This window comes from Panthera onca, chromosome D1 (genome assembly GCF_046562875.1).
Source record: "Panthera onca isolate mPanOnc1 chromosome D1, mPanOnc1 haplotype 2, whole genome shotgun sequence".
In the NCBI taxonomy this organism is placed as follows: Eukaryota; Metazoa; Chordata; class Mammalia; order Carnivora; family Felidae; genus Panthera; species Panthera onca.
In genome coordinates this window covers 41,516,113-41,528,275 of record NC_138348.1, presented here as the reverse complement: position 1 = coordinate 41,528,275, position 12,163 = coordinate 41,516,113, and the positions used below count along the sequence as shown (strand labels likewise).

The following is a 12,163-nucleotide window of genomic DNA, read 5'->3' as shown; positions in this document are numbered from 1 at the left end:
CCAGCATGCATGCATACATATACATAGATGCATGTACATAAATATGCTGTTAGTAGTGTAAATGTATGTCATACAGCAGATATAAAAGTGAATATTTTAAAAATTAAATAAAATATGTAGAAAGTTAAATTATTCATTAACTTATTTTTTATGATCTGTTCCTGCACACCAGTGATCTTCCTGGTGCGTTTATGCCTCACTTTGGGGTGCAGTGGTTATTACACAAGCCCTGGGGCCAGACTCTCTGGGTTAGCGGTCACCAAGTAGGGTGACCTGGGGCATGTTCTTCACACTCTGACTCGTAGTCGAGGGCTGAGGGAACCATACCTGCCTTGCAGGGTGCTGTGAGCTGTCAGTGAGATAACACATGTAAAGCCCTTGGCACAGTGCTCTATGCTATTACTGAGGTCGCTGTCATTTTTTATGGGGACATGGGGCCGGCATGTCCTGAGCCCTGAGAGCTCCAGGCAGGATGACTCTAGGAAGAAGATGGAACAGAATCCGCCTTTGGCCTCCCTTTTATCTGTCCATCTTCCTCTGGACCCTCCCACTGCAGATGCTCTGTGGATGCTCAGTGGTCCTCCCTCTATTCCTCAGATAAAAATCCTTCTTGAAAGAGAAGGGAACACATATTTACAAGTATCTGCTGTGTGCCAGGCCCTGAGCCATCTCCTCGTTAACTCACTTAATCTTTAGGGCTAGAGTGAAATAAAGGACACCTCACCTGGGACACAAGATTTAAGGGGCACCAAGATCTCAGTAATGGAGATAAGTCACATTTTAAGGTGATCGTTTTAAAAACTCAAACTTAATGCAAAACTCTCTTCGGCTTTGGTGAACAAAAAGTCAAAGTTTTAAGTAATGACAGGATCAATATTATTGATTTTCCCTTCTAACTCAGGATCCAGTGTGGCTCGGCAAGGCACTGTCATTGATCCTGTCCTTATTTAAAATTTTTGATATTTTGTTTATCGTGGGTATTTTTGCATTAACTTCAAAAATTTTTAAACAGTGTGTTAAAATACTATATATCTTAATTACTGAGATTTTTGACGCCCTCTTACATTTTGCACCCAAGGTAAGCATTTGCCTTACCCTAGTCCAGACCTCACAAATCTATGGGGCAGATACTAGTGGTGGTCCCATCTTATAAAGTAGGGCATTAAATTTCAGAAAGGTTGAGTAACTTGTCCCAGTATGCACGGTTGAAGAGTGAGAGAGATGGAATTTGAACTCAGGTCTGACTTTTCCGGACTATCTCCCGCAGACCTGGTACACACTTGAAACCAGAGACTCTGAGATCTAATTCTCTAGTTCAATCTTCTGAGTCAACAAGTGAGGAGAAGTGAGTACTTTCCCATAACCACATGGTGGGTCAATCTGACTGCTAGTGCTCTTTCTAGAGGTCAATGCCAAATGCAGTGGAGTTGGTGGCTCTCTTCAGACCATGCCTACAAGCGAGGGAGAATCCTCCTCAGCCTACCCAAGTGGTTCCTCATGGCCTTGCTTCTGGCTTTAGGTACCCCTGCAAGGTCCCCAGTTTACCCCAATGGACTAAAGAATCCAGGTCTCAAGTCCCAGGGCAATAGGCTGTGGTGCTGGGCTGGGCCACTAGAGGGTGCGCTGAGCACACACTTGGAAGAGCTTGTCAAAACCTGATGGAAACTACACCCAGGGACCTGAAGAAGCCTTGGATCTTAGAGGCCCCTGGTTCCCTTCCACCCAAGGTTCTTGAAATACCAATTTGTACCTTGTGTTTGTATTCCTCCAGGACCTGCTATAAGATTTCTTATTGGAGTTTCCACTTCTCGATTCTAACCTTGCCCTTTGGGACCACACAAAACACACCGTTCTGTCCAACATTCATTCATTCATTCATTCATTCATTCATTCATTCATTTGATGCATGCTGAGTGCCTACTCTAGGCCAGGCTTTGAGCTTTGTGCTGGGGGTACAGAAAGGAGCCATGGTATTTCCTACATCTTAAGATATATGAGTCCGGTGACCATGCCTAAATCTTGGAGTTTGGGAGGCAAGCTAAATCTGGGACAGCTGGGATTGCTAGGGGCCATGGCTCTGTCCATCTGTTCCAGGTTTCTCAAAAAGTCTTTTCTCTCTCTTTCAGCGTATGACTGTGACTTCTTTAACAAAGGTAAGCCCGTCTTCCCCAAGTGGAGTCTGGGGGGCTGAGCCACTGCCAGCCCTGCCCTGATGCCATAACAGTATCAGCCATCCTGAGGCCCTGCTGGCCCCAGAATAGCTGTGACATGGGGCAGGGGGGGAACCCCATCATGCAGGGAGAACCCAGACAGTGCAGAGACCCACAGGGATGCCCTGGAATTCTGTGCCTAGAAGTTCCTGCGGCCTTTGTCCATAGTCCAGGCTGGGCCAGCTTCCCAGGAGTTGTTCTCACCCAGGATAGCTTCACCAGGAAGTTAAAACCCTATTTGCACAGTGTGCCACCCTGTGGCCTTCACAGTCTAGTTCATCAGGCCCATGGAATATTGTCTTGGGTCTCCTGAAGTTTTGAGTGGCAAAGGCAAATTCAAACTGCTCTTTCTGAGGATGACTGGAGCAAAACCTATAGCTTGGCTTAGACTGTCAGATTTATCTTCAAATTTAGCCAAGGTCCCAGGGTACCAAGATATGCTCCAACTTCTGCATTAGGTAGGGTGAAAACACAGGTCATGACTAAAGACCCAAGGAAGGTTAATGTCCAGCATTAGAGCTCATTACTCAGTTTCATCACTAGGCTCATGGGCAATGGGGTGGGAAGTCAGATCTTGGCAGAGTTAGATGCTTCTCAGGTCCTTGGTATCATTCACATTTGACTTCTGGGCCCAGCTCCATTCTCTCCAGGTACCATGCCATGAGCAGGCCTATGTGGGTATAGGTCCAAGGCTTTGTCCTCAGTTTCCTGCATTATCAGATTTTGGTCTGTCCCGCTGGCAGAGTATAGCAAGTGAAATTGAGGGGGACAGACTAAAGACCAGGATACCAGTCAGGGGGTCTGCGAGAGGAGAGCTGGACCAGAGTAAAGCATGATAGTGCAGTGACTACAGGCCCTCCAAAATGTTAGCCCTTAGGGACTCCTGATGGCCAGAGGCTTCCTCCTGGCTATGAGGAATCTTTCTTTATAGGAATAAATCTGAAATAGGAGAATTGCAGTCCCTGGGACAGGCAAGGTCTGTCTGACATCAGGCAAAGACATTTCAGCAAGATAGCTCTGAGCAGAGTTTTCTCCCTTCTGTGGCATTTTCGGTGGCAGTAACTGGCAAAGGACAAGCTGTTTCTAGCATCCTCCGCCCACTCACCCACCCACCCATCCATTCCTTGCTCTGCTCTTCTACCAACATTTTCTCTGGTCCAGGCCCTTGCTGGGTGTTGAGGAATCAGTGGTCAATGAGGCCTGTCACAGTAGCGTGTTGGCCCATGCTGGCTCTCTAAAACCACTGTGTACTCCTAACTCCACATTCAGTCCATAGTTTGAAACTGACCACTGGCATGAGTATTCACGCCATGGAAATCAGCGAACGCTACAGATTGGGGTTTTGTTTGTTTGTTTGAAAGCTTATTGTCAGGCATTTAGTAGCACAGTGCTGCCTATTTCCCATCTGGTCCAGGAGACAGACGTGGACCCTCCATCATGAGCCTCATCATAAGAGCTGTGATCAGTGTGTGCCATACTCCAAGGGCTGGGGGAGAGCAGAGGAGGAGGGATGACGTTTGTGTGTGGCGGGAGAGGGTGCAGGGAGAGCTTCGCCAAGGAGGTGACATTTGAGCTGGGCCCCAAAGGTTGAGTAGGCGTTTGCCAGGCACAAAACAGGGAGGACTATTCTGAGTGGGCAGGACAGCATGAGGAGAGGCATGAGGTAGAACACAGCACGGCTTTTTCAAGGAAGAGCCAGAGAAGTTCAGTGTGGCCGGGCAAGGGTGTGAGGAGGTAGGCGGGGGTCCCTGAATTCAATCTGGGCTCTTGGATTCTATCCTGACGGCAATGGGGAGCCATGGATGAGTCCCAGCAGGGAGTGTGACTAGAAAAGTGACTCAGACACCTGTGGGGAGGCAGCACTGGAAGCCAAGGGACACACCAGAGGCAGGGAAGTTGGTCATAAGATTATTGCCAGTTGTCTAGGAAATCCCATGGCCCTTTCCAACCTATACCAACAACTGTAGGCACCTAAGAGACACAAAAATGACACTTTGAGATAAGTAGGTAAACACTAATGTTGAGCCCAAGACTTCCTGGCCTTCCCTCAGGCCTTGCGTGGGCAGAGGCCAGGTCTGATGTTAAGTATCAGAGATGACCCTGAATAGAGCAGTGGCTGTGGGACCGGCTCACGGAGAGACATTTGGTGGTGGTAGGTGGGCAGAGGTCTCCCATGGGTGGCCTTGTTCTCAGGCTTCTTGTGAAATTGTTCAGGCACTGTGCAGAGGGGCATTTCCCATCAGGGACTGACAGCCTGGAGTTTACTTCCCTTCTTGTGGAATCGAGCTCCCTGGGATCTGGGGTGAGGGAAGCGACCAAGAGTAGCTCTCTTGCACCCTCTCTTTTCCCCACCTTTGGCAGGATGGGAGGTGGGCAAAGGCTCAGGGAGGCAGGGCTCACGACTGGGCCCCTTCTCTCCAGCACTAGGTAAGGGTCCCTACCAACTGGCCAGCTTGGCAGGCGGCAGTGTCCTGGTGGCCACCAAGGCTGCAGGCGGTGCCATAGTCCTAGTGAGTGCAGAGGACGTGGCTCCAGGGGACATTGTGAACTTCCTGCTGACAGCTGCACTGTACAAGGCCAAGGCTCACGGTAAGGCCTATCTCTAACCCCCCCCCGCCCCGGCCCTTGGTGGAGGGAGGCAGTTGCCAGAGGAGGGGAGGATGTTGAGGCCCTAAGCAATCTGCAGTAGCTGAAGAAAAGTGGGGCTTGGACAGGTGCCCCTTTCCCAGTTGAGACAGCCTTTTGGGTCAGCCTGTTAGTCTCTTCAAAGAGGTACCTTCCCTCTTCTCCCTGGAAAAAACAGGGTGGCCAAGGTCCTGATGTACCTTTGTACCTTGCTTTACGTCATTGTCTGTCGTATTCCAGAAAACCCTGGTGGCGACAACTGCTACCTCCTCTCCCTCTCCTCCTCCCCTCCTTCCTGCCCTCAGTCCTCTTTCCCCTCTCCTCCTCCTCCTCCTCTTCTTCCCTCTCCACCCCCATCTTTTCCTGCTTCTCCTTCTCTTCCTCTTCCCTTCCATCCTTGAGACTGGATAGACTTCAAGTGCCAGAGGGGAGCTGGCTGATGTACTGACTCCAGGGGGCTTTCTTCTGTGAATGGAGGCGCAGGCTCTTGATTTGCTCAGGTTACGATCCTGAATTCTGGGCTGGCAGGTTACACAGACTGGGACACACCTGGAACCAGCTGCAGCCTCCCAGGTCTCAGAAGGTCTGCAGACCGGACAAGCTTAGCTTTAGCGGGCATTGCCTTTCCTTAGGAGTTCGGTAATGTTTGAGGAGTGGCAGGAATCTTGCCTGGTGTAGAGAGACCCCTGGATGGTATTTTTGCTGGGCCCTGGGCCAGCCAAGGCCTCAGATGAACCAGTGCTAGGAAGTCTTTTCTTTGGCCATTTGTGTGTGTCCCAGTGTGCACGGTCACTGTGATCAGCATTTCTACCCCCGTATCCTGCTGGCCCCATCTAGTCAGTATCTTCCCAACCACAGGGATGGTCCATGCAGCCTGTCCTGGCATCAGCTGGAGCCATGAACCAAGATGCTTCTCAGAGAGTCCATCCCAATCTAAGGATTTAAGTTCTCAGATTCTCAGGGTCTGCTGTTTATCTAGTTAGGAGAACCTTTCCCCACACCCTCATCCTTGCCTCCCTTCCTCATGCCCTCCCGCCCTTTCACTGGGCCCTATTCCCAGGCCAGACACAGAGCTGGGTGCTGGGGCATCAGGGATGGAAAAGACACATCCCTGCCCACCAGAAGTCCACAGTCCCATCCAGGAGACAGACATGACATGATCAAAGGCAGTTAACAATGTCTGTGGGAACACTTGGGAGGAGCCCCTAACGCAGTCTTGGGGAGTCAGGAGAGGCTTCTTAGAGTAAGTGGTGTTCCCTTGAGAGGTGGGAAGAAGCCAGAGAGGGACTTGTAAGCTGGGCTCAGGAGCTGGGCTTTTATTCTGAGGGCAGTGGGGAGCCATGGAAGGGCTTTCAGGAGGAGAGAGACACTCCAGCTCCTGCCCAGCCCCAGGCACAGCTGTGGGTGATGTTCATGGGGGTGTGAGCCAGGGGTACAGTAGGAGGTGCCAAGAGGAATCACGTCACCACACAAGGAAGCCTGGGACTGGGCCACCCACCACCACCCAAAAGAGAGCACCCCCTCCTTAAACGTTCCTAATCCCCAGGTCCGTGTGTGGTCCTATTTAAAGAAGGGTGTCTTACAACCTTCTAGGTGCAGTAGGTCATCTGCTTAGTGGGCACTTTCTGTTCTCCATTCAATATGTTAGTCCAGTAAGAAGTAGTCCAGAGGGGGCGATGATTTTCCAATGGTTTTATGGGCATGTTAAGCAGAACCCCAGGGTAGCCTGTCCTTGAAGAACATCACTGTGGACAGGATTCCCCAGAGTGAAGAGGCTGTGAAGCCCAGCCTCCACCTCAGTCAGGCCTGGGTCTCCTGGGCAGGTGGGAGCAGGGCCCAGTAAGGACCCAGGTCCCCACACCTACCCTATCCTGTGCTCCTTCCCTTATACTGTACCCAGGGTACTGGACAGCAGAAGAGAATGTGCCTTCTAGGTGAGATCTGGGGCGGCTGCATGGAAGTGTCCTTTGAACTGGGCCTTGAATGGTGGAAAAGATTATGATGGGAAGAAATGGAGAGCAGAAAAAGTCACAGAGGGGAAGACTCAGCAATCATTCAGGCCTGAGCCTGTCACTCTTGGGAGTTTTGATGTCCTGTAGAATATATTAAAGGGACACAAGTCATAGCCTGGTGTATCACCGGGGAGGGTCAATTTGACTTGAAGATTTAGGGAGGAGGTTCCTTATTTATTAATAATAGTAGCTCACCCTCCTGTAGCACTTACCATGCGCTGGACACTATTCTCGGTGCTTCATACATACCAACTCATTTAGACCTCACGGCAGTTTTAGGAGGTAAGGTGCTGTTGTTTTCCCAAGTTACAGATGCGAGAACTGCGGCCCAGAGAAGTTAGGAAATTCACCCAAAGGTGCGTCACTCGTTAGTGACAGCAGCCAGTACTTCATCTGAACTGCTGTGCCATGCTGCCTCCCAAACACAGATGTAAAAAGAAATAAAATTGAGCGCCTGGGAGGTAGAAGTCACTTGAATGCTTCAGGTAAAACACAAGACTTTTTACCTCAGGGTCTGCATTCCAGCCTCTCCTCTGTGAAGAGGACTTAAATGCTTGAGAACTTTGATCTAGGCTGAGAGCAGCCTTCAAAAAGAAGGAGGGCAAGTCCCCGAGAGGGAAAGTGCCTTGCCTGAGGTCACGCCGAGAACAGGGCTGGGCTGGAACACAGCACCCTACCCCTCTGTGCTGCCCTGGGCCAGCTCCTGGATCCCATCCCTGGGGCTGACGGTGCAGAGGTTAAGATCCTGGGCTCTGGCCTTAGCCTGCCTGGGCTCTAATCCTGCCTCCCTCGTCCACCATCGGTGTGACTCTGGGCCTCGCTTTCCTCATCTGTAAAATGGGAACAACAATATCATCTCCTTCTAACCTCTTATAGATTTTACTTGTTTATTATGTTTGTCCTCCTCCCACTTGAATATAAGCTCCATCCCGGCAGGTATTTTTGTTGGTTTGTTTTTTCTTTTCCCCGTTGTGCCTAGAACAGTGCCTGGCACATGAAAGGCCCTCAGAAAACATGAGCTGCTGAATGAATGAATTTGCCACCTCCCAGGGCGCTCTTGGGATTTAATAAACCAGCAAGTAGAGGGCTTGCTTAGCATTGTGTCTGGCACATAGGCATTGGTACATAGCAGTTGTTGTTATTACTGTTAACGATGACTCCTTCGTCCATGTGCCTCCTGTCTTCTCACAGCTGCTCAGGGAGGTGTAACAGGAGCTACCTGGGCGGGAAGGGAAGACACACGAAGCCCCACGCTAGGTCTTTCACATACACTGTATTGTTTATCCCTCACAAGAGCCTAGGCACGTCAAGTCACTAGCCCACAAGGCAGCCGGCTGTGGCGGGCTGGGACTCCTGGACACCTGCTTGTGGATTTGGGGGCTGACAAAACCTGCAGGGCCCTGTGCAGGGGGTTATGCACCCAGAAACAAGCCCTACTTTCTAGAAATGGGCCTTTATGGACACAGGAGAGAGGACAGCGGAGACCAATCGTAGGACTCAGAGCAAGCCCCTTCTCCTCTCGGGTTCACTATTTTCCCATCTGTGGCTTGGACTCGACATACCCCTCAGTCTGCCAGCTCTGACCATCTGGGATTCTGTGTGAAGCAGGACCGAGGTGGGGTCCCTGAAACCTGGCAAATCCCCAAACCCCAGCCTGGCCAGTAGAATGTGACTCCTCCGGGGCGGCCGTTTCTGTCAGTCTATTCCCTGCTGCATCCCTAGCATCTAGAATTTCTCCTGGCACACAGAGTGTCCTCAAAATGTTTGCAGAGGGAGAAAGGAGGGAGGAGGGAAGGAAGGTGGGAGGAAGACACCTCCCCGAGGTTTGGCAGCTGGCAGCTTCTCTAACCTTCCACTTCCCTCAGGGAGAGGTGGTGTGCACAGAGGGGCAGCCAGCAGGCAGAAGTCGGTGGGCAGGCATGGAGGAGCAGGGCCCAGCTAATCCACAGGGTGTGTTGCTGTCCTGAGTCTCTGAGGTTCTGCGCCCCATCTGGACCCGTCTCTGCGCTCACCTTACCCACCTGGCTCTTTGCAGACCCGGACGTGGTATCCCTGGAAGCAGCGGACAGACCCAACTTCTTCCTCCACGTCACAGCCAATGGGTCTGTGGAGCTGGCTAAGTGGCAGGGCAACGTTGCCTTCCACCACCATGCCTCCTTCTCACTGCACCGGGGGACGTGGCAGGCAGGCCTAGTGGCCCTAGAGTCACTGGCAGAGCCTGGGTCCTTCCTTTATGTGTTGGGGCCCACGCTGGTCCTGCGGCTGTATGAGCACACAGAGGTGTTCCGCCGGGGCACGTTCTTCCGCCTTCTAGGTAGGTGTCCCCCCTGCCATCACCCTCAGCCCCTCATCAGACTGCCCTTCCCACCCTCTCGCACCACACCCTTCCAATCACCCTCAAGAGGCAGAATTCCCACTCTCCTGGCTCAGGGAGACCACCCTTGGGTGCTGCCCCTGAGATGGGATGTGGCCCAACCTCCATGTTGATGGCCTAGGGAGCCTGTGGGCAGTGGGGCTTGGGGCCCAGCCAGCTTCCTGGGTCCTGCCTACACCCACAGGCTGATTACATGGTCTAAAAATAGGGCAGCCTTTGTGGAAGGGAGGCAAGAAGTGCTCCTGGCCACAGCTTGCGTAGCCCACTGGCTCAGGTTTCTTGCTGATGGGGACACATGATGGCCCTGTGCTTTCAAAGACTGCCCCCCTGGGGCACCAGGCTGAGGATCCAGCAGTCTCCCTCTCCCCCGTGGCAGTAATGGGGCAGCTCCACACCCTTTCTAACGGAGACCAATAGGTTCCAGACCTTTGCCATCCCCCTGCCAGGTGGGTCTGCCCCCAAATGCTTGATCACTGCCTAATCCCTGGAGGAAGTGATCACAATTTCTCTACCACTTCAGGCAGACCTCTGTGTCCTGCATGTGGAGATGCATGTTTGTGTCTGTGAGGACACCTCATGCCACATGAATGGATCCATTTACATACATTCATAAATGTATCTCCAGCCAGCTTCCTCATTTATCACCTCCCCTACAAACCAGGCCTGGGCCAGCTCGTTGTTACATTCAGCGGTCATCTGTAGAGTCCACCAATGAACCCCACCCAGGACAGATTCATCACTGGCTGTAATGGTAGAGCTTGTGTCCCTTTCTGGAAGACAGAGTGGAATGAACGCAGGCTTTGAAGCCAGACAGCCTTGGGTTCAAATCCTGACCCTAGTTCTTGGCACTTGGAGGAGAGCTCCCCACCATCCAGCTCTGTACAATGGGAATATTTGCCTCATAAAATTGCTGTGAGGATTGATTGCATCTTGCGGGTTTTGCTCTGGGCCTGGCTTATAGTAGGTGCTCCCCAAATGTAAGGTTTCAGTTCAGGTCTTAAGGATCTTAGAAAAGCAGATTTTCTCCACAGTCATCAGCAGTGTGGGGAAAGGGAGTCGGAAAGGGGCTGCTCCCTCTGGCCTGTTGCAGATCCCACCCACATCTTCCTGCTCAAGCCATGGTTTCAGAGACCAGTCACTTCTGCTAAGATGCTCTGGGGTCTTGTCTGCCTCTGAGTCTCCCATTGCCCAGACTTCCTCTGAGGATTCCTCATCTGTCACACTGGCCACAGGACATTTTCTGAGGAAATCTCTTCTGGGAGAGTTTAATTTTCCCAGCATCTTCTGTGCCTCAGTTTCCTCACCCATAAAATGGGGGGTAAAGATAGTGCTATGTCACAGGATTATTGTGGGGAAATACTTGTGAGATGTTGAATGTCACATTTGGTGCTGTTCAAGAGTTGGCTGTTGTTTTTGTTATTATTACTATTAATAGCCACCAAGGTCCCAGGGGTGCAGAGCAAGCCTGGCCATCAAGGTCCCAGAGGGGCAGAGCAGCCTTATGGGGAGATCAGAGGTCCCAGCCTTCTCTTTGGCTAACCCTCAAAGCCCAGCTACAACTGCCTGCTCTATAGTGCCCTGCCCTGGGCTTCTTAGCCCCTACACCAAACTCCCAGAGCCCTATCCCAAAGATCCCCCAGGCACCGACCCCGACTCTCAGGAATACAAACTTCCCCTTAGGTTGACTTTTATTTTAGTATATGCTGTCTTATTTTATTTTTCTTTACTTTTCCTACATGCGTCCATTTGTCTCTTCCATGCAGCAGGGTGGGGATGGGCTGAGCTAGGATTACCTCTGTGTTCTGTCACCTGACCCTGAGCTGGTGCCCAGTCTCACTCAGTCTCAGCACTTGGGGCGGGTTGCCTTTCCAGATGCCAAGCCCTCAGGGGCTGCCTACCCCATCTGTGAGTGGCACTACGATGCTTGTGCCAGCCCCTGCTTCCGAACCTGCCGAGACCCACAGGCAGCTAGCTGCCAGGATGTGCCCAGGTGAGGGGGTATGGAGTCAAGGTGTATACATCACTGATTTGAGCACACACACGTGTAAATGGGCATGTAGTCTGACGGCATAGGCATGAGCACGTCCTGAGGTGTATATGTGTGCTTCCACATACTTGTGAATGCATGTTTCGTGTGCCGTGTGTATGGGGACATGCGTATCAGAGCAAACCTGACTTACGCGGGTATGTGTGAATATTGATTTGTGCATGATGTGCATAGAGCTGGGCCCTGTGTGTGTCTGTGGGCTCTACACAGCTGTGTGTATGTGCATGTATGTGAGATGCATGTGTCTGGATGTTGGTGCAGCTGTGTGTGCGTGAAGGTGTATGCGCTGATGTTTTGCCATTCTGTGTGAATGCTTTCGAGTCTTGCTGGCGTAACAATGTGCCTAAATGCAGACACTTGTGAGCATGTGTGAGTGTGTGTACAAGTATGTGCATAACCAGGTCTTTTTCGTGTTTCCCTCTTGGTCTGAGGAGAAGGTGTGTGCAAAAGTGTGCAACATGCATGTTTGGGTATATGTGCTCCTGTACACAGTGTCTCTGGAGGTTCATGTCATGTGTGCCATAAGGAGGGATGAAGTGGTGCTCAATCTTAGTGAAAAGAGTCGATGCTCTTCATATTTCAGACTGCTAACTGGCTCCCTGCTCTGTCCTCAGGGTAGAAGGCTGTGTACCTGCATGCCCTACCCCCAAGGTCCTGGATGAAGTCACACAGAGATGTGTCTACCTGGAGGACTGTGAGTGGCCTAGATTTCTCATCCCACCCCCCCCCCCCCACTCAGATTTCCTGTAAATCTCCACAGTCGCCTTGCAATCATGCCCAGAGCCTCCAGGTCCCTGAAGAAGCAGCATCAGTATTGGGGCCTCTGGAAGAGACCCTGGAGTAGGCAGGGACCTCATTCAGTCCCTTCTCCCCATGGTACAGAGAGAAAAATGAA

At 51.5% G+C, this 12,163-nt stretch overlaps 1 protein-coding gene across 1 annotated transcript in view; it reads left to right on the top strand.

Moving 5' to 3' along the window:
• Positions 1-12,163, top strand: part of OTOG (otogelin) — a 90,872-nt gene that overhangs the window by 45,789 nt on the left and 32,920 nt on the right. The window contains exons 29-33 of the mRNA XM_078432621.2: positions 2,127-2,153; positions 4,632-4,799; positions 8,883-9,161; positions 11,094-11,211; positions 11,883-11,962. Of these exons, the coding sequence (XP_078288747.2) occupies positions 2,127-2,153; positions 4,632-4,799; positions 8,883-9,161; positions 11,094-11,211; positions 11,883-11,962 (672 nt within the window). The remainder of the gene's footprint in view (positions 1-2,126; positions 2,154-4,631; positions 4,800-8,882; positions 9,162-11,093; positions 11,212-11,882; positions 11,963-12,163) is intronic.